This window comes from Emys orbicularis, chromosome 12 (assembly GCF_028017835.1).
Source record: "Emys orbicularis isolate rEmyOrb1 chromosome 12, rEmyOrb1.hap1, whole genome shotgun sequence".
Classification (NCBI taxonomy): Eukaryota; Metazoa; Chordata; order Testudines; family Emydidae; genus Emys; species Emys orbicularis.
In genome coordinates this window covers 16,889,701-16,916,764 of record NC_088694.1, presented here as the reverse complement: position 1 = coordinate 16,916,764, position 27,064 = coordinate 16,889,701, and the positions used below count along the sequence as shown (strand labels likewise).

The 27,064-nt window shown below is 43.3% G+C and overlaps 1 protein-coding gene across 1 annotated transcript in view; it reads right to left on the bottom strand.

Moving 5' to 3' along the window:
- Positions 1-5,560: 5,560 nt before the first annotated feature.
- The window catches only part of B4GALT5 (beta-1,4-galactosyltransferase 5), a 56,368-nt gene continuing 34,864 nt past the window's right edge, over positions 5,561-27,064 (bottom strand). Inside the window, exons 2-9 of the mRNA XM_065414577.1 lie at positions 22,961-23,095; positions 14,365-14,478; positions 12,963-13,087; positions 11,836-11,952; positions 11,052-11,239; positions 10,665-10,787; positions 9,657-9,758; positions 5,561-5,708 (exon numbers count right to left, since the gene is read on the bottom strand). Coding sequence (XP_065270649.1) covers positions 5,561-5,708; positions 9,657-9,758; positions 10,665-10,787; positions 11,052-11,239; positions 11,836-11,952; positions 12,963-13,087; positions 14,365-14,478; positions 22,961-23,095 — 1,052 coding nt within the window. The remainder of the gene's footprint in view (positions 5,709-9,656; positions 9,759-10,664; positions 10,788-11,051; positions 11,240-11,835; positions 11,953-12,962; positions 13,088-14,364; positions 14,479-22,960; positions 23,096-27,064) is intronic.

Genomic DNA, 27,064 nt, shown 5'->3' with positions numbered 1-27,064 from the left:
AGGGAGAATGTGATGGAACCCAAGCGGCAGCCCACCCTGAAGCAAAGTCTCATGCACTTGTTCAGGTTGGTTGTGAACAAGTCTATTGCTGGAAACCCCTAGCAGTGGAAAAACTGAAGGAGAATGTCCTTTCTGATTGACAACTTGTGTTGGTCTAAGAAAACCCTGCTGAGAGAATCCACAATTGTGCCCCTCACTCCTGGAAAGTGGAAGGCCTCCGAGAAAACGTTGTGACATATGCATAGATTCCATAGGAGGGTAGCTTTCTGGCATAGTTGAGATTATCGAGTGCATTGGACACATATACCTGTAGCAGAATGTGCCTTCACAAAATCTCTCAAAGGAGAAGGCAGGATTCTGTCTTGAAACTAGAATGTCAGCTGTTTATTCCAGTGTGTTGGCACTTTAGGCCTGAAAGAAAGAAACGTTAAAGCTGCAGTAGATAAATTTGTCCTGGTTTGCTAATTGAAACTGATCTCTCCCTTCCCTCTGAAAACAGATGACTAAAGCCAGTTTAGAGAATGATGAGTGCTCTGGTGTGGCTAAAACCCAACAATACTTTTTATTTTAATTTCAAACTGCACTAAAATCCAACAGCAAAATTAGGACACTATGGCAAGAACCCATCCAGAGCAAAGCTGTTCTCGTCCAAAGCAGTCAGAGGTCAACTTCAGTTACAACCCAAGAGCATCAGACTCACGTGTGCATGTCAAAGGATAATGTTTAATAAACTCTGCTAAAGTTGAAGGCCACCTCCCCCTGAGCGGATGCAGACAACGGCAGCTTGTGAGAAGGGCAATCAAACACCATACAGTTCCAATCTTCATAACACCCACAATCTTTATAACACCTCTTATCACTAGATAATCTGATTAGGCAAACTCCTTATGTATTACACACCCAAGGACCTGCCCAGACCATCTGAACACACTCTGCATCAGAGCATAAAGCAAGCACAGGACAGTGCTAGGAACTGCAAGTATGACCCCCAGCTCTGGGACACTCCATCTGTAGCTTTTGCCATGTCACTTCAACTCTGCCTTCAAAGTTCCCTCCAAGAGTGCATGAGACGCATAATTAGCGTTTAATATAAGCTTTTTGGGAAGATACATTACAAAGGTGCCATCTGTCAAACATACTCTGCTCTTTCCCCAGAGATTACAGACAGCTGACCACTATGGGAGTGAGTAAACAAAAAGGTTCAGATGGGCAATCTCTGGGACATTTTGCAGCAGTAGAAAAAGATCTTGGTGAATCCAGCTCTAACGTGGGGTGGGCAAAATCCATCTTGAGGAGCTTCTTTAATATTAGAGAAAACTGGATGCTCATGAGGCTTTGAAGGATCTCTTCCATACACAGACGACGACATGAGAAGCTGCCCCATAGTGTCCCGCACCAATTCAGTCCTATTCTAATCACAGCTACCTCTCTTAAGGAGGCGGGGTGTTCAGTCAGTTGCCTTGGACCTGTGCCAATTTGGGTGGTGGTAGGCAGTAGACCAGGGGTCTCAAACTCAAATGACGACGAGGGCCACATGAGAACTAGTACATTGGCCCGAGGAGGGGTGAGGGGTGCGGCAGGGGGTCAGGGTGCAGGAGGGGGCTCAGGGCAGTGGGGGGAGCTGTGCGGGGGGGAGCAGGGGGTTCAGGGCAGGGGGTCAGAGTGCAAGGAGTGGCATGGGGCTCAGGGCAGGCAGGGAGCCTGCCCTGCCCCCGCTGCGCGTCAGGCCCGAGCCACTCTAGGTAAACGTGGGGGGGGGGCCCCCCGTGAGGAACTCGCGGGCCGCAGAAAATAACCCCCCGGGCCGCATGCGGCCCCCGGGCTGCGTGTTTGAGACCCCTGCAGTAGACGTAGGTACCTGCCCACAAATCACTAAATACTCAACTCATTTCACCAGGTCATCAGCCAATCATAAATTGGTGGTGGCAACATCAACCAAGTCTAATCCAGACGGCTAACCTTCTGACTGGCAACCTGGCATGCACAAGTCTTTCCCACGTGCAATTGCTGCATTTGAATCACAAAAAGGCAAAGAATCTCCTATTCTTTTTCTTTGGGGCCTGAGCAGCGTGGTTTTCCCTTCCCTTTGCACAGGTGCTCAAGAGAAGGGCTGTAGCTGCTTAGGAAAGGAGAGAATGCCTGTGGGAATGTTAAGCGGCTGAGGTGCAGGACTACTAGTTATTTCACCTCCACATGTGCTTCCCCCATGTTTGTTGCATCCACCTGCTGTCTTATCTGGCACTTGTATTCAAGCTCTCCAGGGCAATGACCATCTTGATTATGTTTGCACAGTGCCTAGCACAATCAGGCCCTGATCTCAGAATGCCGCTACATGCTGCTGCAATAAAAATAAACCATGTTTGACTCCATACCCAAGAGCAGAAGACTGGGTGGACCCTCACTCTTTTCTGTTTGACGACATTTTGCTCTGTTCTGAAGACTTACCATTCAAGGTACAGAGACCTCCTCTTCCCATCCTCAACAGATACAAGCCACAAGCCTCCCCTTCCTCCCCAAAAGAGGGCACAACATAAGAGACTCCACTGCAATTTCTTGGTTCTTGAATATGTATTTTTTACTGAAAAATCATTCATAAATTAAATACAAAAATGTACAAACACATGGGTAAATAAATGTAATGATACAAAGGATTGCTCTGCTGAAAAAAGTGTGTGTGTGTGTGTGTGTGTGTGTGTGTGTGTGTGTGTGTGTGTGTGTCTTTTAAAACACTACATTTCAGTGCAAACATGTACCCTGGCACCTCTTAAAAACATAAGAGTACGTTCAAAAGCCATGATGGTGGACGGATACTACCTATGGTTTAACTCCACCTCAGACGGTGGGTGACTAGAAGTATGTGACTCTTGCTCAGTTGGTAAATTCGTTATAGAAGAAGAGGATCTTTAAAAAAATAATGAACTTTAAATAAATATTTTAGCAAATAAAACTCCACATGGCTTGTTAAAAAAAAAAACATCAGCATTGAACATGCCCTGACTCCCAGCAAGGTTAGTAGACAATGTTGACATACAAGGGGTGCACAAGTGGCCTTGTTGAATTTCAGCTGCCAGAATATGTACAGTTCTTTTTACTATGAGAATTTTTACACCATAACAGCACATGCGCTTGACAAAGTGTTTTAACAATTACATTTCTACACAATATTGACTTAGCTGATAAGATTAACAGTGCACATTTTAAGATATTCCACATTTTAGAGAGAGGGAAAAACTCAACCTGATTGACAAAAAAAAATGCAAAGAGTGACATTGATTAGCTGTGAAACGGGCACTTTCAGGCCAACCTTAAATGAGTACATTTCTGAGTAGAGGTAATGCCTTTTTTGTTCAAAACATAGGGTGCAAGAGATGGTAAATATACATTAAAGACTGAGGATTCAAACTAAAATACAGTAACATCTACTCACACATGCATTCACAATTCCTGTGGTGGTGAATTTAGACCATTTGAAATACATTCCTTGTTTGAAGCACCATTAAAGACATCAGTTGCTAGCAACATTTCAAGATTAAAGAAATGAGGGGGAGAGTAAAGGTTCAGCATTTGAAAAGGATCCACAAGAATTACAGAGATCAAGAATCAGAAGCAAGAGAGTCTTTATTGCTATATGTGCCATAAAAAACAAACTATAAATAACCTTCAAGAAACAATTTTAAAGCACATGTATTCCAAGACTTTAAACCTAAATTACAAACTTACCAGCACTTTCAAGGGCAGATGAACTGTCCTTTCATGCAGGCTGATAAGATCTACACAACAAGAACTCCATGTTTTCTAAACCAAAGTTATTCTCGAGAGACAAAAAAGAGCCCTGGTCAATCACACCCACAGCAGATGTGTATGGGGATCATATGTCCATGGAACCAAGAAAATAATGTAAACCATAAGAGTTAAGGAAACAGAAGGCAAACAATTCAATAAAAGAAAGTTAAAGTACTTCTGAGCTTAAATACTCACAATCTCTTTATGTAGATATATAAAAAAGCAACCCACAGCACTTTTACCATATAGAAGTCGAGTAAAAGTGAGTTTGTACATACTGTATAAGTGATGGATTGGTTTTAAACCAGAAAAAAACAACCCTAAAACAGGCACAACCCAAGGAGAACAGTTCAGAAAAAAACCTAAATCTGTAAAACTGGATGGGGACAACAACCAAGCACTTCAGTTCTGGATACTCATGTTTTCCTGAACCAATTAGAATGACCTTCATTTTTTTCTCATTATGATTTTACATCTGTGGATAAATCTAGCTCACTATTTGTACTTGTGGAATGCATTCCCTGGCTAAGGATTATAACCAAGGGTTCTACCTACAGTTAGAACGTACATTAGTTCAGTGTTCTGTTCAATTTACACAATAAATATATCAAAATATTATTTCATGAAACAAAAATGTAACATTAGAGGAATCGCTGTAGAACGTTGTTAATTCAGGGGCAGATTTAATAAACTGCAGCTGACTGCCCAAAACTAAAGACAGTGACTGAGGAGGGAAGGTAAGATTTTTGCATGGAAACCACACAGGCCTACTGGTGAATTTTGGGGGGGAGAGGGGGAGAGAGAAGAGGAGGAGGGATGTGTTTGAATAAGTCTAGAATCTAAGCTTGCACTTGCCACCACTGTGGAATAGAGGGTAATGGGCAATGAAAACCCAACAGGAATAAAATGGGAAAACTCCATATGAACTATAATTTACACATTTTCTACCACACAACGATATGAGCTGGATATTTGTTCTTTCATGAAGTTTCCCTTATCCCTCCCTTCTCCCAAAAAGCCCCCGCCATTTCCGTAGTATGCAATGATGTGGCTCCATATTTCTGAACCCCGGCATCCTACCAACTAAGGCCCCTATCCTGTAAACACCTACGCTTAACTTTACATCACTGGGACTACTCACATGAGTAGAGGGACTTGCTCAGGAGTAAAGTTATGTACGCGTTTGCAGGATTGGGGCCTAAATGAGTGACCTTAATATGTAAACCTTTAGCTTGAGTTTTAATTGTAAAAGAAAATAAAAAGGCATTTTACACAGCTTATTTACACTTACACTTCTTTAAGAAGCGATTCTGTGGTATATACTTCAAGCAGGTCATTAAAAAAACCACACAAATGTAGAAGAATGGTATCATCTTAAGTTTCATTTGATCTCCTATTAGGGCAGTTGCCTACTGGGTTCCTTCTGGCATCCAAACTCAAGAAGCCAACAGAGTCATTCAGCCAAACTGGTTCCGTGAGAAGAAAGCACGTCAGATCACTGTTGTGATATTGAGATTGTTGGAGGAGACGGAATGCAGAGATGAGAGCAGCAGGTCACACCATCGTTCATAAAACCAGAAAGCGAGCGAAGTCCCCGAGCTTGTTGCACAAACAATTGGACTGGGCCAGACGATTTGTGCGTGCACTTTCAATTTTATTCTTCGAAATACTGTGATCCTTCATTAGACAATGTGTTTCTTGTCCTTGGTAACTCTATAAAAGAATGTCTAATGTGTTGCTTTCTTGGTGAAGGGCAAAGCAAACTTATTTTCTCCTCTCAGTATTCGTTTACCAGAGCCAGCTCTGGTGTCAGGTTAACAGTTATGTTTTTATACAAGGCGTCATATGTAATGTTTGGAAAGTAGTTCAAGTTACTGAGACCGTCCAGGACTTGCCTCTCTTTTGACTTCCTCAGCAACGCATACCTGTTTAAAGAGAACAAAAGATGGATGTATCCACTCCCACACTGCTCAAGGCTGCAGAAATTTAGGCTAAGAGCTACTACACGCAGTCCCAACAAGAACAAACTAACATGAGAAAATCCTCCTGAACACAGACCCCTTAAAATAGATGTATAAGAGACAACTCCAGCATTTAGACACGTAAATATTTAATACACTTTGCAGAAATAAAATTTTGATCCACCGTCTGGAGTGATGCATAGCACAGACCAGAATCAGATCAGTGTTATTTTTCTAGGCTAGGATGTTTTCTGTGTCCAGCTGGCACAGTTTTGTCAAACTGTCAATATGCACAGAAATAAGAATTGGTAACTTCCTTCCCAAAAAACGGTAGATCATGAGGACACAAAGCAGCTGAATGACTCCAGGTGTTTTCTGCATGCCCCTATACAAAAATAAGACATGGCCTTCATCCCACAGAACTTACCATCTAAGTGAGACAGAGCAAACGGGGGGGGGGGGGGGCGGGGGGGGGGGAAGGGGAGAGAGAGAAGAGATGACAAAATAAAGCCACTCACAAGAGCAGGAGCAAACGGCATTGGACTAGTGGCGGGCAGAAGCCAGAAGAACTGAATTTGAGGAGGGGGAAAGCAAAGGTTCTTGACACCTCATTTCAGGGTTGGGGCAGCATGGAAGAGAGTCACAAAGGTACAAGAGACAGCATAGGGTGTGAGAAGAAACAGATGGAAACATACAGGCAGGGTAGGTTCTTTGGTACTTGCACAGCCCTCATTACTGTAGTAGCTACGTGTTTCACAATCTTTTAATGCTTTTCCAAAGGGGGGGTTAAAGTAGAGCATGAAGACTTTGAACTCGGTTCAGTGAAATATTAAATCAGTAAAGGAACATGGAGGTGAAGTAGTTAATGTTACAGGAGCAGCAGGAAGAGCTTTATCTGGAGCACACTGGATAGATTGAAGAGGGGGAAGGAGTGAGTCCAGAATGGAGGCGATTACAGTAGCCCAAGCAGGAGAAAAACTGTGGCATAAGATACAGTTTTAGCAGTGGGGATGGAAAGGACACAGCAGAGGGAGAAGTAGCAGCGAAGATCTGGCAAGAGATTGGGTGTGGGGAAATTGACAATCAGCTCAAGGTTTGAGTGAACAGACTAGGAGTGCGTCAGTAAGGACAATGTACGGGGAAGTGAAGTTCCATTTGATCAATTAAAAGTCTGAGAAATAGTGGGATCCAGGAGGAAATGTGGGGAGGCTGGAGGTTCATCAGCACAGGGCTCTGACATTACAGGAGCAGTCAGGCAAAGCTGTTTACACCAGTGACATCAATGTAAAGCAAGGCTAAGTTGCACCGGGGCAAATACCAGCTTTGGCCCATCTACACTAGGCAGCACCCTCGAGTAAATACACTGGTGGCTGTAACCAGACCCCATACTGGACAAAGCCCTAGTCTACAGAAAAAAGGGGAATAAAGTGTTAGCTCAAAGCCTTTGAACTGAGTCAGGTAGGCCTGTCACTGTAAGCTTTACAGTCAGCAGTGGGCTACGATATTATGCTCTGATGTGTAATACCTCCAACTAGCAAGCTGAATGGCTTAAAAAAATAATCAGACTGCTTCAAAACCCTCTGAAACATACTATCAGGTAGCAACGCTCCTCAAGCGACTGTTGCCAAATAAGTGACAGCAGTTCACTGGATGCACGCTGACCATCAGCCTACAAAATTCCAGATCTGATGAAACAAAGGAGGCAAATCTAAAGCTCTCATTTCCACTGCACTGTAAAGCCCTTTGATGCTTCAGAGAAACTGAACAATTGTGACATTTCCCCCTGAAACTGACGTCCTTGGTTCAGCTACAGAGAACTGAAATGGTAGAAACTTATTTTCCTCACCATAATCTGTTTGGTAGCAAAATGAAAGCTAGATATAGAGAGGAAGAAGATTTTTATCTCTATCAAATGGAAGCTCGGAGAACAGGAAAGTTGATGCTGGAAAGAGGCCCAGAGCTTAATGAACTGCTGGTTCATTCCCTGCTTGAATTTGCAGTTAATTCAAAAAGTATTAGCAGGGTGAGCTTTGTGAGTTTTTTTTAGAGCTCTCCTAGCAGTTCCTGTTCTGGTATTAGTAGTGATAATACAATATATAGCTAATTGCCATTCTAAACAAACAGTTGTAGCTTGTGAGGTGTTAAGTCATGTAATTGTTCACAAATAAAACATTCCCACGGGTTCTGTTAAACAAGCTCTTTCGTACCACTGCATACTGCTCGCTCATACGCCTCCAGGGGCCCCTCTGGAAAACAGGGGACAGCACGTGTGCATTTATGCTTCCAGAAACAGCTCTCTGGGCCCTGTTGAATGCCAATCCTGATACACAATCTAACTCTTTACATCCTCTTGAACAGGAACAAAACCTAATGATATGGAGCTTTTCCCGGTGACTCGGCATACTGTATCACCTAGACTATAAGCTTTGTGGAGCAAGGCACTGTTTTGTTACTTATCTTTACAGTCCTAGTATAATGGAGCCCTGATTGGCATTCCTAGACACTACTGTAAAATAAAAATAAAAATCAGAGTTAGCTGGATGTAAAATCTTGCTCACTTTAAAAGTATGGCAAAATATATTTTCTCCTATTGCAGCTGGGTTTTACTCTAGAAAAATGAAAAAGGAAGCCGACTGAGGTGTTATTTCACCTCAAACAAAAATGGAGCAAAACTGCTATGAAGCACGTGACACAGACATATTGCTTTTGCAATGGAAGCTACCTGCATGATGCAAATATAAGAGAGTTTGAAATCCCTCATAAGCATGGCTGGCCTGGTTCTATGTTTGGAAGAGAACCTTCAAGGAAAACACAGATTGCTTCAGTATGTGGTGCTGACTACTCCATGAGAGGCTCACTTTCTACAGAGTACAGAGCCAGGGCTGCAGCTTGTTATCAAAAGGTTCTATGCTGCTGAAACTCTTTTGGAAAAGCAACAACCACTAAAGAGGACCTTAGAATAAAGAGTCCAGGGTATTAACCATGCCAGTTTGGGTTATTACATCCTGCCTCCCTGCAGTTCTGATTATTCCCTTCCTGTCCTAAGACTGTTGTGAACAAATTCTGTGCATTGCTTGACAGCTGCCACATATCACCCTGGAGGTAAATGCAGTGAGTCTCTTATACAGTATGAATGCTAATTTGTGAAGTGCTTTAGTATACAACATTAGAACATATGAGCTGCCATATGGGGTCAGACCATGGTCCATCTTGCCCAGCATCCTGTCTCTGACAGTGGCCCATACCAAAGCTTCACAGGGAGTGTACCAAACAGGGCAATTTTGGAGTGATGCAGCCCTGTCTACCAAACCCAGCTTCTGGTAGTCAGAGGCTTAGGGTCACCCCAAGCATAGGGTTGTCCCCCTGACCATCTTGGCTAACAGTTATTGATGGATCTATCCTCCATAAACTTACTACCCAGTTCTTTTTTGAACCCAATTAAACTTTTGGCCCTCACAACATCCCGTGGCAATGAGTTCTACAGGTTAGTGGTGCATTGTGTGAAAAAGTACCTCCTCTTGTTTGTATTAAACCTGCAACCTATTAATTTAATCAGGTGACCCCTGGTTTTTCTATTGTGTGAAAAGGTAAATAACACTTCTCAATTCACTTTCTCCACACCAGTTAAGATTTTATAGCTCTGTCATATCCCCCCTTAGTCATCTCTTTTCTAAGCTGAACAGCCCCAGTCGTCTTAGTCTCATCTCGTATGGAAGCTGTTCCATACCCTTGATCATTTTTGCCACCTTTCTTAATTTTTTCCAGTTTCACTATACCCTTTTTGAGATGTGGTAACCAGAACTGGACTCAGTATTCAAGGTGTGGGCACATCATGGATTTATATAGTGGCATGATGATTTGGGGATCCTTTCGAATTAAACATAAATCTTCAATAACAGAAATCTCACTTGCCTTCCCAGGAACTGCACTTCGCCTCGATGATGGTGCGGAATTGACTTGTATTTCCCTGTGACTCCTCTTGGTCGGGTTACTGAGTAGCCTGCATACTGCACCCTGTATTATAAAGATAAGACTGACTGTTGCATTTGCTCCAAATTCAATACTCGCCAAGGCTGAACAATCATGAGCCTCCACAGACTCGTCGTCTGTAGTAAGTACAAGTTTCCATTAGCTAGCTAAATAAAGGGAGAAGATTTCAACCAGTTCAGGCTTTGGACAAACTAAGCTGCTTTCAGTACATTAAATTTTAATTGAGTAGTCAAACTGATCCTCAGATGAACATCAACATGAGAAATAATGCCCAAGGCCAACAATTTCACAAAGTTACCTATGGCAAGAACTATACTTCCTCATTTTCTGTTAGTTACGAGCTTCCAATCCAATTTGCTTTAGTAGAATGCAATCAAACCTCAATCTATCCATTTATCAGGATACCCTAGAGGGCGTGATCATCTCTCCCCCTTCCCCCATGTGAAGAGGGCATGGAATAGCTCCACAGCCAATCCACACTGCCTGGGGTGGGGAGGGGCAGCTTCCCGTCACATGTTGTGTAAAACCCCTCTCCAGGTGATTGCAAAGCTGCTCAACCAAATTAAGGCTTTCAGGGGGCAGGCTTAGAGCCAGTCACAGCAGCAGATAAAATACCCATGCTTTATTTCACTCAGAACACGGCAGGCAGAGCCCTGAGGAGTGTCCACTGCCAAGAAGCTGGGTGCATGCACTGTATGCCTGAAGAAATATATCCCCAACCTGTGTGGCAGCACATTCCTGTACCAGGCCAGCCACTACTGTATTATCAATGATGGCAGTTTGTACAACATGCATCAGGTGTTACGAGTTAGATGCTGTTACAAGAACTCAATGAACAGAAGAGTCACGCCATAGGAAAGTCTGCATGGAAGTCTGTCCATCCCCCTAGCCTTTGGGAAGTGGACTCAAGCCAAGACACCACATCAGTACCTGTTCCAAAGATCGTCATCCTCTCCGCCCCAGCCCCAGAACGCATTAGGAAAGCCATTGATTTTCCGAAACTGTTCCACTGTTAAGCCACTCACTCCACCAAAGAACTCATTATAAGGGAGCCTAAATAAAAGAGAGTGCATTAGTCACAACAGGTGTGAACAGTGTCTCAGGTCAGGGCTGATGCAATTGCCTGCTCACAGACTGTCAGAGCAGTCATTCTCCTGGATGCAGCTGAATTAAGCCTTGAGCTATTGGGAGGTTTGCCTCTATTTCTGCTATGTTTACTTGCACAAAACCTGGAAACCAAACTGAAATTAATCTTTTTAAAATCTAGCTATTGGCTTTTTATCCATTATTGCATGAAGGGGGAATATAGGTCCTTACAGATACATATATTTATCCAGCTTGGCTGCAAAGTGTCTTGGCATCTGTCCACATCCATAATAGTTACGGTCATTTTCTGGTATATGGTCCACATCATGAAAGATCAGACAATCCCAGTCCAAGTCCTTCATTGCTTCCCGAAAGCCAATATTGAAGAGCATGGCACGGTTAAATGGTTGGTTACCAGCCTAGGAAATAGAGTTATTTCTCAGAAGAAGCTCAATATACAATTTATTACACACACACACACACACACACACACACTCTCTATGTACACTGTAAGTACATGTTTGGAAGTCAGTCATTCTTTTCATGGCCTCCTACACAAACTCAAGAGGGGGAAAAAAAACCCTTAAATTCCTGCTTTTGTAACCCTCTTGCCCTGGTTTAACAATAGATATATGTGCTAAACAAACCTCATTTATTCTAATACACTTTAATTTCCCAGAAGCTTTCAGAAAGTGCCTGTGTCCAACATAGCATTCAGGTGAATGGCATATTATGAGAAGCTAGGTATTGTACACACATCAACGTTAGGCAGTAACCTTTGAAAGCTTATGATATCTACTCTGCCTGATAACAAAAACACACAGGACACACTTTGGAGAGTGAAATTTATTGTGCAATAACTGGGGGCAGAAGGCAGTAAATAGCCTTTTATATGTGGGATGCATTGGGCAGCAAATCAGTCACGCAATAGCAAGTTTCATGTTCCAGTGGTTATTCCCACTGGTGATGGCTTAGCCTGGAAAAATACATTGCATATACATGGGAAGTGACTCACTTGCTCAATGACATAAAACGCGAACTGTAAACGTTGGCGCTGCAGCATTGGAATAAGGTGCCTAAAGAGAACTGGAAGATGCTCATAACGATTGCGGAATGGTATCAAGATTGCCACCTAAGAGATAGAAGACATCAGGTAGTTATTATTATATCTGGAAACCAGCTTTCACTTTGGCAGCCCACAAACCTACAGCTCAGGGCATTGGGTGTGCCTGAAGCCATGTGTATGGGTGTTTATAATCACAGGACCATAGACAGTGTTGATGGAAAAGGACTAACAGATCTAACCCATTTCCTGGGGCTGCCATGAAGGATTATTTTATAGTGCAACATACAACATGGAGCACACAATTGTGTGTTGGCCATTCACTCTCATGCCTCCTTTATTTTGTGCATTTCAGTACTCTAGCTTTTTAAAATAGATACTGCTTTGGAGAGATTAAGTTTCTTTCAAATATTAATTAAATTTCATGCTGGGTCAGGGGAGAGAGACTGACTGCACTGGAGACTTAAATCCTCTACCAACTGAATAGGTAGAGCACGATTCTCTTACACCATGCTGTTAATGTGTCTCCACCCTCACAAGCAGGGAACCCCTCTAGCAAAGAAATTCATGGTCTCCAAGGTCCATGTTACCCTTGGTCTTTCTGGGCTAATTCTTGCTCAAAACCAGAGGTAATTTTGGTGATCTGGATACCTATCAGTTAGAAACTAATTCATTACACAAACCACTAAACAGCCATCTGCACGCAACACATTTCAGACCTATCAGCTGATCTGGATTTGAACAGTTACAGAGCTGACAGGCTCCACATCCCATTAGCAACATACACCCCTCTCCAAAACTTTCTTATAAAAAAAAAAATGAAGTGTTGACCCATCTGTCACTAGGTAACAGGTTCCTGAAGCTACGGGTTTATAGAGGACTGCTGTAGCCAGACAAGAAATACCTATGTTACAGGCAGCCCTACATTATCTGTGATGCAACTAAAGATACTTTTCTTTAGAATGGCAAAATGTAACCATAGCCCAGTTCTTGCCAATACCATTGTTTGTACTCCTTTGTACTGAACAAAGGCATCCCATTTTAATGTAGCCTGTGGCTGTTTTGAGGCTACAGTTTACCTTCCAGCGAGGCAGGCAGTCATCAGGTTTCCAATGGCCTCCTAGCTTGATGCCCGGGTCTTTAGAGAATAATTGATGGATATCCTCCATTCTGATTTCACTCATATTTACATCAATTGGGCCCTCTGTGTACACAATGGAAAGAAGAGGTCAACATTCCAGTCCCAGCAAGAGAAGGTGCATCTCAGGCTTCTCACATACTTCGGTCTCATGGTCCTACATCATCAGTGTGCATGCTTCTGCCCACTTCACTTTTCATACACTTTTATTACTAGGGCTGATTGCAAAATGGGTCTTTTCCTGTCAAGTATCAAAAAACTGCCACAGTACCTCATGATCTCATTCTCCTTTATAGGTTGGGCTCCCTGGTCAGACTACATCTCCCATGATGCATCAGGGTCTTCCCTCTTGTAGAGAGGCAGTGCATCATGGGAGACTTTGGTTGTGATGCATAATAAGAGTTATTGTCTGGCCAGGGAGCCCAGCCTTTAGAAGAGAATGGGAGGATAAGGCACTGCGGCATTTCCAAATCAAAATAATGAGATTCAATGAAGAAAAAAAAAAATCAATCTTCAGCAGAAAGTCTTCTCACAGGAAAGTTTTGTTTCATCAAAAGCCAAATTTTCAATTTAAAACAGTTGACAAAATTTTTCTAGTTTCTTCTTTCCTCACTAGCATTTGGATTCCCAACACTCCACCTTAGTCACTATTTTCTGACCATAGTTCAAGGAAGAGACACTTTCCCAATTAAATTCAAAATAGGATTTTTAGAGGATAGTTTGGTGGTCCAAATCATCGTATTCCATTGCTCGGTTTCTGGGACTAGTCCAGGTTGGCAAATATTGCAGTAACCCCTGTGAAGAGGTAAGGAGCAAGCACTTCTATCGTTCCCTTAAAAAAAAAAAAAAAAAAAAAAAAAAAGGGTCTCAGACAAAGATTGATTAGCTTTGGGAGTCTGGTAAAAGTGATTTACAGCATTTGTGCTTGCAGAACAACATTTCTGCTCATTCCCCACCCTCCTAACATAGATAAATAAAAGAAGGTGCAGTACATAAGTCAGGAGGTAGAAAAATGGTACTAGAACACACCATCCAAAAACATGCAGGAACAAACAACAAGGACTCTGGAGCAGTTAGGTAAAGCGGTGAAGATCTCCCAGAAACCCACATGTGGGGGGTATGAGGATATTCTAGTTGTTATCAGCATAGCTGCCGAACTCCCAAAGACTGCAGTGTACACCACACTGGGATGGTGCAGTACTTGTAATAAAACAGTACGCTTTTCCTACCTCCTCCCACTCCCACAGGAAACAGGTTTTATAGGTTGTAACCTGGAAGGAGGGGGCAGCATGGAGATGGAGGATAGGGAGGGGAGGAAGATAACGAGTCACAGCACTACTCACTCATAGAAGGGAGTCTCTCGGGACAGGTATGGTTTGGAAAGTAGGTAAAATCTTCAGGAAGAAAAGTTGTGGTTTGCAGAAAGGTTTCACTGTGGTTCAAATCAAGAGGATAATCTAGGGAGGGGAAAAGAAAAAGCTACTTGAGCTATAGGTTTTTCCATTCTCCAATATTCTATTACTAACAAAGCCATTTAGTATCAGAGGGGTAGCCGTGTTAGTCTGGATCTGTAAAAAGCAACAGAGAGTCCTGTGGCACCTTTAAGACTAACAGATGTATTGGAGCATAAGCTTTCGTGGGTGAATGCCATGCATCCGACGAAGTGGGCATTCACCCACGAAAGCTTATGCTCCAATACATCTGTTAGTCTTAAAGGTGCCACAGGACTCTCTGTTGCTTTTTACAAAGCCATTTAGCTGACTATTTCACAACTACAGTGTATTGATGGAACTTCAGCTACAATGAACTGCAGGCATTTCCACACAGCTTTATTCCTTGATATGTCATGATCAGACTACAGTTTCTCGGCCTAGCCATTTCAACAGACAGCGTGCACATGGCAACAGGTGGACATTTAGGAACTGTCCCAACATTTCTGCTAGGCAGCACAGCTGAGGCTGAAAGGACCACAAGAGAGGCATATGGGCCAAGTTATGCAGAAGGTTAGATTAGACTATCATAACGATCCCTTCCGGTTTTGCAACCTATGAATTATTTGAGTTGTAGAAGGTTGGGTGAAGGAGAAGCAAGCACTGCTTGGATCATGCCTTTCCTAAGGGCACACATGCCAACTCCATCTCCAGATCTATCCTCCAAGCCTGGCAACTTCTTTCATGAATGAAAGGTTGCATATCTTGCATAATTCTACTTTTCATTCTCTTAATGTACCGCTTAAAAAAAAAATCCAACGTTAGGTGCAGCCTTTTATTCAGTTAACTAAAAATAAAGAGCAAGTGAGGCTGACACTTCAGCAGGCCATGACTGTATCTGAAGAGCATGTTTCTCCAAAGCAGCTCTCTTATTTCTCAGTTAAGTGTAAACACATTTATCACTTTGTGAGTTTCATTTATTTTAAAAAGGTTCTGGGCCTCCAGGAAGTGTATTTCTGTTTTCTACAGACAATGTATGCTCCATTCTTTTCCAAAGTAAGTGTTTCACAAATAGCCACTTTAGGCAACTGCTGAGATCAAAGGGGAAGTTATAATTGCTTTCAAACATTAGGAGAAACTTCTAAATTAGGAGAAACTTCTAAATTAGCTGTACCAAACAAGACCCCTAAATCACAATACTGTACCTCTCATAAATTAAGGGTTTGAGGATCAAGACATTCTCTGCAGAATCTGCCTTTTGAGTCAAATGTCATCTCACTTTACAAAAGGGGAAAAAGCCAGGGGACTGGGTTTTATGCCTGCCTCCTTGGAGCTGGCTGGGGACGAGGAGTGAGTGCAGACGTGGGTGTCTGGCTCCCTGCCCCCCAAAATGGACCTGGCTGAGGGGTCCTGTTCTCTGTACCTACAAGCTCTGTTTTAGACCGTGTTCCTGTCATCTAATAAACCTCTGTTTTACTGGCTGGCTAAGAGTCACGTCTGACTGCGAAGTTGGGGTGCAGGACCCTCTGGCTTCCCCAGGACCCCGCCTGGGCGGACTCGCTGTGGGAAGCGCATGGAGGGGCAGAGGATGCTGAATGCTCCAAGGTCAGACCCAGGAAGGTGGAAGCCATGTGAGCTTCTTACCCTGAAGAGAGTTCCCCACTTAGAGTTATGGACAAGTCATTTAACACCTCTTTGCCTAACTCTGAGGAAACAGTTCCCAAATTGTGTTAAGTGCTGTGCAAACAGAACAAAAGGACAGTTCCTGTCCCAAAGAGTTTACAGTTTAAACAGAGGCCATACAATATATTGCACATACAAGTACATTGTATGATCTGTTAACATCACATGGCCAGAACTGATATTCTTGCTGGACACTGAATCAGTCTGGATAACTTTTATAAATCAGGGGGGTTTTAATTTAATTTGTTTTTTAAAATAAACCCCAATTGAAATTAACAACCTGTGTTAATACCTAAATTATAATCTATTAAAATTAAATAAATGATTATCATGCTGAGTCAATGAACCCTCACATTTTTATGAATTAAAGGGAGCTGCTTTTTAAAAAAAAATTATATACAAAAATCAAGGGGAAAACATTAATTTTTTATGTCAACTCAGGCCTTAAGTAACATCTTCGTGCTATGCACCACATTAAGTACCTATATTCTTTTCAGTCATTATAATGGAGCAAACACTGGTATTTACATTTTTCCAAAGCAAGTGCTTTGTGGAAAAAGCTGTTGCCTTAATTACTTTTGGTTCAGTCAAGCTAGCAAGTGTAGCGAGACTATTTTCTTCATTTGGACTATTTCATTTAAAGTTGAAAAACCAACTGGGAATTGAAAAAGCAGGAAAGCTTATTTTCTTCTCCCAATCCATGAATAAAAACCAGGTGGGCAAGGATGAAATCTACCATTTTTTAGAATTAGAAGGTGATGGGGCCAGATTTTTGAAGATATTTAAGCATGTAAAAATGCAGATAGATGCAAACTTGAATTTTCAAAAGAAAATAAGGTTAGGTGCTTAACTCCCATTGGTTTCAACTTTATTGATTTAAATGAGAGTTAGGTACCTCATCTGCTTAAGTGCTTTTGAAAATCCCATGAGGCCTCTATCTGTATCTTTAGGCACCTAAATACTTTGAAAATCTGGCCCATGGTGACCAGAAACATTTATTAAATCCGCTTTAAATACAAAATGTGCTTTGATGCACTTTTTCCTTTCTGTATACTGTATATTTAAGGTAGTTTATTTAACTAAAAACAGTTTTAAAATTCTCTTTTTGTACATTTACTTGAATTTCAATTTCTACCCAAATGCAACTTGACACAAATCCAGAGGGGAAAAAATGTAAAGAATAAATTTTTTGTTAGAAAATAATTTTTACGTACCTTGTTCACTAAGAACCTGAATAAGTGTTTAAGCTATATAATTGCTTAAATACCTATAGATGTAGTCTAACCTCCTTCTAGCAAAACAAAAGTACCTACTTAATTGTAAAATATATATTTGGTTTCAAATCAACACGTTTTAATGGTTACACCAAACAAAGAAAACAAACTTTTATTTAGAAAAGTAAAGTACAAATGCAAAACAAGATTAAAAATCAATTATTTAAATCAAAGTTTCCTGCTTGCTGATTTAGATCATGCTTAAAATGGGTGATTAAAATAACTTGGAATAAAATCAATCCATCCTGCACTAAATTAACTACAATTCACTGTTTCAATATTTCAGGTTCCTTCCTCTCACTACTGTATGGCATTCCCGTGCAATTAGCTCAGTTTATCAGAGCGAGTAGTAATTGCACAGTCTTATTCAAAACTAGAAAGTGAAAGAGGCCAAGATGGAATTGCAAATAAACACTGACAGCCCAGGGCATATTATTAGAGTCTAGATGAGCCAATTTATCTTGGACACTTGTTATTGCTATGACAAAACAAATTCCCATTAAAATTACACTGGTAGTACACCCTCTATATCAGGGGTGGCCAAACTGTGGCTCGTGAGCCACATGCGGCTCTTTTACTGTTAAAGTGCAGCTTGCTGAGCCCCCCACAGCCCTCCCATTCTGCACCTATCAGACTAGGGGTGGGGAAGAAGCTCGGGCCTCTACCTTGCAGCGGGGTGGTGGGGTAAGGGCTTCTGCCCAGTGGGAAGGGGGGGTCTTGGACACAGGCACCGACTTTCCAAACTGCTGGGGGTGCTCAACCCCCAGGCTGTGCCCCACTCCACCCCTTCCCCCAAGGCCCAACCTGACCTCTTCCTGCCCAGTTCTCCCCCACCCCCGAGAGCGCCATGTCCTCGCTCCTCCCTCCCAGAGCCTACTGAACACTGTGAAACAGCTGATTGTGGCAGGCACAGGGAGGGAGGGGGGAGGCGCTGATCTGTGGGGCCTGATGGCGAGTGAGAGGCACTGAGGGGATGGGGGGAGCTGCCGGTGGGTGCTCAGCATCCATCCTTTTTTCTCCACACCTGGAGCACCCACAGAGTCGGCACCGATGGTCTTGGGGCGTCTGCCCAGCGGGGTGCACCTGCCGGGGCTCGGGGCTTCACAGGAGCAGGGCTGAAGCCCCAAGCCCTGGCCCCCGGCAGGTGTGTCCCGACTCTCAAACTTCTGAAGATTATTGTATGCGGCTCAGAGGGTCACTAAGTTTGGCCACTCCTGCTCTATATCTTGCACCACTTTTCTCAGGTTTCTATAGACAGTATCTTGTACTGATGCATGAAGAGACTCAACTCCTTTTCTTTATACCTGGAATGTGTAGCTATTGCCTTTGGTGTCTGCCAAAATGCAAGAGGGAAGATAGCTGCTCTCCATCCACCCAACCCCTGTGCATCCAGACTCCCTCATACCCAGAACCTCCCACTGAGCCTCATCCCACCCCGCACTCAGAACCTCTCCTCCCCCCCAATGAGCCCCACTCCCTCGAATCTGGACCACCCCGACGAGCCACTCGGATCCTCACCTCACTGAGCGCCAACTAGCTGCACCTGATCCCCACCCCACTGAACCCCACTCTCCCAGCATCTGAACCCCTCCCACTGAGCTCCTTGCACCCATACCCCCCTGCCGAGCTCTATCCCCCCCACACACATCCAGACCTCCCCTGCTGAGCCTCAACCATTTTCACCTGGACCCCCTTGCAGAGTCCCATTACTGTTGCACCCAGAACCCCCCCAACAAGCTCTTGTGCAACCAGAATCCCCCACTGAGCCGCCTGCACCCAGACTGCCCCACACAGAACCCTCTCAATCCACACCCAGATCCCCCCACACTAACCCCTCCACACTTGGATCCTGCCTCGTTGAGCCAGCCTGCCTGCACAGAGGGGCAGGGCCCTGGGGTGTTTCTGGGGCAGGCCCTGTCATTGCACTGTGTCAGGGTTGGGTGCAGTCTCATAGCTGAGTCCATGTCCCGGGGTGGGAGCTGCACAGTGATCTCCCACCTCTGTGCAGCCAGTGGCCTGTGCTCCCCAATGCCATGCTGGAGTCTCCACATTTATTTGACAAATAAAATTTGCAGAATTTTAAAATATTATGCACAGATTTTTTAATGGTTTTTTTTGGGATGCAGAATGCCCTCAAGAGTAATGATATACCATATATGCCAGTAGTTTTCAACCTTTTTTAATTTGCGGACTCCTAAAAATTTTTGAATAGAGGTGCGGACCCCTTTAGAAATTCAACCTGTGGTCTGTGGACCCCTATTATAGAAGCCTTAGACTGAAATATGACTGAATAGAATTCAACTATAAATGCTGCACATGCTTGGCATGGCATTTGACGAATTTTGAGAAAAAAGGCACTAAACGGTGGGCTTCTATGGTGACAACAGTTCTGGGTTTTGATCTGTAGGTGGGGGTGTTTACATACTTTTGATTAAAATTTCAGAAAAGGAATTGTTTTTCTGATTATTTTCATAGACACCTTTCGCAGACCCCTTAGACATGGTCTGCAGACCAGACCTCCAGGGGTCTGCAGACCACAGGCTGAAAAAATCACTGGTATACGCCACTGAACACAAAACCAACCAGGTCTCCTGTTTAATAGCCAGCGCTGCGCCATGACCACACAAGGCACGTTAAAGCGCGGCAGCGCTTTAGTGTTGCCAGTGTAGACTAGCCCTGACACTAGAGCGCTGAGGTGTGAACAATCCCATTCATTTCACTGGGTGGCAAACCAGACTTTCACAAACTGCAGGGCTCACAAACCAGGAGGGGCCCAAAGAACTAGCTGGGGAGGGGCACAACGGATGTATAAAAGATGTGTACGACTTTACCACCACATGGAGCAGTAGAGGAAGGAAGGGATTCAATTGGTTTCTTTTTCCTTAATGTGTGGGCTTAGCTTTCAGAAGTTAGATTAAAACAGATTTTTCCAATTTTCACATATTAAAATAGACTGAACTGAGTTGCCATATCCAGTGGAAATTCTAGTCTTTTAATCAGGTAGTGAAGACTAAGTACGTGGTGAACTACCTGTTGCTTGGGTAATTTGTGAATGCATTAACAATCTAACTTTACGTAGAAAAGCTTAAGAAAGGATGTGACCTATCAAACACCACAGCAACTCTCACTCCCTATTTACAAAGGGGAGGCAGAGTGAGTATCCTGGATTTTAGTCATAAAAGTAACATTTCTCTTGTAACACTCTTGACCCACTTGTTCTCACTAGTGAAACCCAGTGACACAGCAGGGATTCACCCTCATGAGGTGCGGTGCTTATCTGAAACTCACTGTTATTCCAGCCTGATACTGCATGAAGGTAGGTCAAAACTTTCGCAACAGTGACTCACTTGTTCTGTGTTAACACTGAAAGGAGCAGTTTCAGTGGGACATCAGTTTGCCTAACTCTTAGTTTTAGAAAGAAATGCCTTCAGCGCTTCATTCTAAATGTAAATAGTTACTTATAAAGGGTTTGCTAGTATAGTTTATACCATTTCCCCCAAACAAAATAAGCTATAGAAACAAAGGGTTTTTTTGCCGGTATAACTATGTCTATTTATAGTAGGGATTTTGCTGGCACAGCTAGGTTGGTCAGGGGTGGGGGGTGTGCATGTGACCAAATTAGCTACGCTGGTAAAAGTCCTAAATTTGAATTCTTTATGTAGCTAGAAGAGCAAGACACACTATATATTACCTAGACCAGTGGCCCCAAGTTTCTCCTCACTTACAAACTACTTGTTTACAAAATCAGACAAAAATACAAGTGTCACAGCACACTATTACTGACAAATTGCTGACTTTTATTTTATAATTATATGGTAAAAATGAGAATCAATTGGAATATAAATATGGTACTTACATTTCAGTGCATGTATATAGAGCAGTATAAACAAGTCATTGGCTGTATGAAATTTTAGTTTGTACTGACTTCGCTAGTGCTTTTTATGTAGCCTGTTGTAAAACTAGGCAAATATCTATTTGAGTTGATGTACCCCCTGGAAGACCTCTGTGTACCCCTGGTTGAGAACCACTGACCTAGACCAGTGGTTCTCAAACTTATTTGATCGCAACCCTCTAATTTGTGTCTGTAGTTGCTACGGTAGGATGAGCACACTTTCTAAAAGGAAAATGGAACACCATGTGGTGCTCACCTGAACCCTCCTTTCCCTCCCACCACGCAGAGCTGGCCCGAGCCCCTCCTACCTGCCATAGCCCCATCGCTCATCCCACCAAGCCCTTTTTTGGCAAAACTGGGTATTTGTCCCATTTGCTCTTGCCAACTGATCATCAAAAAAAAGTTGGGATGTCTGGGACAGGGCTTAAAAAGGGGACGGTCCCAGCCAAAATGGGCCATATGATCACCCTCAGCTATGGTAAGAGCTGTCCAGAGAGCCCAGGCTGCTATGGGAAGCCCCAGATCCTCCACCTGCCCTGTGCAGTGTGCCAGGTGCCCGAGAGCAGCCCCCAACCTGGGTCCCTGCCCCCTGGGGCACGCCGCCCAGAGCAGGTGGAGGGTCTGGGGTTCCTCACAATGGCCCAGGATCCCTAGGCAGCTCTTACCACAACTTGGATCTGGCTTCTGGCCTGGCCAGAGGGGCGTTTGGGGGGAAGGGGAAGAGCAGGGGGCCCCATGGTGAGGGGGAGTTGGGGGAAGCCAAATGTTCTTTGTGCCCAGGGCCCCCATAAATCTTAATCCACCTCTGCACAGCCGACACTGCTACAGCAATTTTACGTGACACTGCCATCGGTTTGGCTTGGGCTACCTAAATTAAAACACAATTGGGATGGTGTAAGAGGTGACAGGCACCTAAATTCCCTCTCTTCTAAGCTGCAAGTTTTTTTTGTGTGTGTCCTAGGAACATAACAAAATTGCACTACTTGTCTAAAGAAAAAAAGATAAAAGGATGAAGACCAGATTAAGAGAACTGGCAGGGAAATTCCTTGGGGGAGATTTAAATATAGGCCACTTTTGGAGGCGGAAGATGGGCATGTATGAAGAGCAATTTGGTTCAAATAGATCACTAAAATACAAAGGTGGTATATCCAAAGCTGTCGAACCAGCATTACATTAGAGGGAATATAGTGTAAGCAGTTAAAAAAAAAAAAAAAAAGTCGGGGGCTTGTAGTCGGAACCCCTGTATCTACTCCCACTTCTGAAACAAACAATTTAGGGCAACTTCAGGTCCTTTCTTGCATGTGAACAGTGAGGCTCATAAGCATATGCATTTCTGTGTTACCCCTTCAAGAAAACAAAACGTGATTTCACAGATGTCACTCACTGCATCTCTAGAAAGCAGATGGAAGAAAAAGGATGCAACCCATTCTTGTCTTGTTTTGTAAATACCTCAGTTACTAGAGGCATCTGAGGAAAGGGCCATATAGACTATTATATTTAGATCACCCTCTATATTATATTATAGAGGGTGACCTAAAAGCAAACTCTCCTCTCGTGTCTACCCATGCATTCATTCCCCTAAGAAAAACTGTTTAGACTGAGTCACTTTCCAATGGTAATGGGAATTCTAATCAAATTGACTTAATTACTAAAAATATACCTGAGTCATTCATGCTGCTGTTCCTCTTGGCATAGGCACTGCGGACCACCTGCTCATAAACCTGAGCTCCTATTGTTCTCATATTCTCACGAATCATGATGCCTTGGGCTTGCATCATGAAGAGGTAGGTGTTCACTGAAAGAAATAACCAGAGAGATTAAATTAGCAGCAAATTTTATAGGTAAGAGAAACTCAAATACTTAACCCTTTTTGGAACCATTCTGCTTCACCTCAGTTTCCTTGAGTCAAGAAGCTCTTTGTGGGGGGCACATGCACAAGTTACCCGATGTGGGATGGGAAAGATCATACAATTTCACAAGACTACATCTAAGGCATATTTCAAAATATATCTGGAACAATAAAAGGAATTTAAACTATTTAGTCCTAAAATCCAGGACTATATTTTATAGTTAGAGGCTACATTCCTACTAAACCCTGATACCACTGGGTGACGTTTTCAGTAAACCAGGAAATACAGGACTTTGTAAGTGGGGGACTTCAATAAGAGTGAATTAAGGGTTTTGGTGCTGATGGTGCACTACAGCCTGATTAGTAACAGAAATCAGCACAAACACGGAATTTATTCCATTTTCATTAGCCTTGAAGCTCACCTTTAGTCAGTATACTAGCAAAGCCTGTCTGTTGGGATGCTTAGAACTAGACTAGTAAGTAGTAATAACTCTACCTTTACTCATCACGTATCTTTTTACATGTTGCTAAGTCCTCTGCTGCCTTTTGTCTGGTCCCCTTCTGCCTTTTCCAAGGCCCCTATCTATCATGTTTGGACATATGCATTTTTGTGCCACCAGCCATTTTGGACAAAAAAGGATTTTTTAAAAATAGATTTACCCTTACTGGCAGCATTACTAATAAATACAGATGGCATATGCCTTTCCTGGCTTTCCGAGGAACATATAGAGAACTTACAGCAGAGCTGTAAGATCTCCTGCTTAGCTGCTCTATCCCAAGGAGAGAGCTCTCCCATCGACATCATTAAACCATCCCCAACAAGCAGCGGCAGGTATGTTGGCAAGGAGGCTCATGCCGACATAGTGCTGTCCACATTTACACCGACAGAAGTGCCACTTATGTCTCTCAGTAGGGTGTTTTTTCACACACTGGAGCAACATAAGTTATACCAACAAAAGTGCTAGTTTATACACAGCCATAGTCAATTTCTAAATAAAGTCTATTTGAACAACTGCACCAAGGCCACAGATTATTAATGACAAAGAAGATGTATCCTAGAAGCGAGTTACATTGTAGAGCACAGAAAAGAGCAGAACATCTCACCCCATAGGCTGCCACTAGCCTGATAGCAGAAACCCCTACCACAAGGAGGGGGTTAGCCATGTGGAATGGAATAAGGGAAACTGGAATAAAGGGCAGGCATGTAATAGTCTGTGAGGGGATTTCTATCTATTTTTAAAGAAAATTGCTAAAAGAATTGTGTAGAAAGAGGAAATTTTATACCTGGTCCAAAATTAAAAGACAAATAAGGCTCACTGACAAATTTACATAGGTTTTGTAAAAAGTGTGGTAAAGAAGTCTACATACATTCTCCTTCTGGTTTTATCTTTCATTTACATTTTAATATGCTACAATGAATAATTCCACAAAAGGCCGTGGGGTGGCTCAGGAAAATGTGATACAACTTAATATTCTGACCTTCTGATGGCTCAGCTGATGAGGCATGGTTTTTGGCAAGTTCCTAGGAGAAGCAGGAGTTTCTGCCATTTGGATAGTGACCGTTTATGGAGCGAGATGCCTTTTTTCCTTTCTGTGCTTTGTAAAAACTCTTTTGGACAACTCAGAGAAGAGGGTACAATGACTCAGGTGTCATCCTTGGCACATAAAAGCTCTCCTCAGTGTACATGCCAGGGCAGTGCTTTAACGTGGCTTGTGTAGTCATGCAGAGCTGGTGCACTATTCACTGGCACTTTACAGCGCTGAAACTTGCTGCACTCAGGGGGTGTTTTTCCACACCCCTGAGCGAGAAAGTTGCAGTGCTGTAAATTGCCAGTGTAGACAAGCCCTGAGTATCACTGCTCTAAACCATGCAGTCCCATCTTTGCTTTGAGCAAAATTCTATCTAATCAGCATTGTCTCTAATCGGTTTCTCAGCACTTCCGAGGATGGTCACCCCCTTATTTCAAGAGACTGTTTTCCTTATAGCCTAGCAGCCCTCAGTGATAAGTGTCTTCCTCTGTGACTAGAATGTTCCCAATATCTAAGATCATTACTCTATTTTATCTCTACCCCAGAGGACAATCACCCCTTTTAACCTCAGATAAGATGTTGTACAGCACTTTGAGGGTGAAGCATTATGCAAATACTATGTATTTGTTTCAGAGTAGCAGCCGTGTTAGTCTGTATCCGCAAAAAGAACAGGAGTACTTGTTAGAGCATGCTCTAATAAATTTGTTAGTCTCTAAGGTGCCACAAGTACTCCTGTTCTTTTTATGTATTTGTTATTGTATTCCCCAACCCTTTAATCAGGTTTCTTGCTGGCTACAAGAAGAATTCATTTTCACTAGTCTTTTCATTGTCAGATCTTCAGTTCCCTTTTGCCACTTTGCATCACAATTCTAATGAGATTTAAAATGTTTGTATTCATTTTTGGGGCTTGAATAGAGGAAAAAACAGACTGTTTGAAAGTAGAGGAAAAATGCAGGTTAAATTAACCCAACACAGGTAAATGATTTAAACAAGGGTATTTAAAAGTGACCCAAGGCCCCCTGAAGCAGTGAGATGGAAAAGCTATAAGGAGAGATGAAAATACTAACAAGTTAAGCAAAGATGACATCATTCATTAAAAAGGAGGCCCTCAGCACAAGGGTGAGCAGTAAACCAACAAAATACCTCTGAACCCAAGGACAAGGACCATACATTTTTGTAACAAGCAACTGGCTTTCTGTAGCAACATACAGCACAAAGGCTTAACTTGGAAAAACAAAGGTTGGCTCATACCAGGAAGCTCCAAAGCTTATTATGCACCCACTCAGTCACTGACAGGTTAGAAAGGTTACTCTAGGACAGTGGTTCTACTGTGCCCCTTTCTGAGTCTGATTTGTCTTGCGTACCCCCAAGTTTCACCTCACAAACTACTAGCTTACAAAATCAGACAAAAATACAAAAGTCACAGCACATTATTACTGAAAAAATGCTTACTTTCTCAATGTTACCATACAATTATAAAATAAATTGATTGGAATTTGTACATACATTTCAGAGCAGTATAAACAAGTCATTGTATAACATTTTAGTTTGTATGGACTTCACTAGTGCTTTTTATATAGCCCGCCATAAAAATAGGCAAACGTCTAGATGAGTTGATACACCCCCAGAAGACCTGTGTGTACTCCCAGGCACTAGGGCACTGCATCCACATTCCCCAGTACAAAGTTCTAAACTGAGGGCATGTCTACACTACAAGCACTACAATGGCCCAGCTGCAGCACTGCAACTACACCACTGTACCCCTCAAAAGGTGGTAGTTATGTTGATGGCAGAAATCTTCCATTGACCTAGCTGCATCTACAGTGGGGGTTAGGTCGACCTAACGATGTCGCATAGGTAAGGCTGAGAATTTTTCACAGAGGTCACGGATTCCATGACTTTCCGTGACTTCTGCAGCGGCCGGTACGCCTGGCCCAGGGGTCGCCTGAGCAGCTCAGGCAGCTCTTGAGAGAGTCGCACTGGCCGCTGCTGGGGCAGTCTCAGGCCACCGCCTCCCACCCCCCGCAGAAGCAGGAGTTTGGGTATGGGAGGGGGCTCAGGGTAGCGCTTACCGCGGGGGGGTCCCCAGAAGCAGTGACATCCCACTCCCTCAGCTCCTAGGCGGAGGCGTGGCCAGGCAGCTATACATGCTGCCTCCACCTGCAAGCACCACCCCCGCAGCTCCCATTGGCCGTGGTTCCTGGCCAATGGGAGTTGCGGAGCCAACGCTTGTAGTGGAGGCAGTGTGCAGAGCTGCCTGGCCACACCTCCGCCTAGGAACTGAGAGAGAGGGATGTTGCCGCTACCAGGGAGGCGCGGTGCCCCCAGGGATGTGACCCCCTCTCCCCCAAGCACTCACAGTGCCCTCCGGGCCAGCCCCCCAAA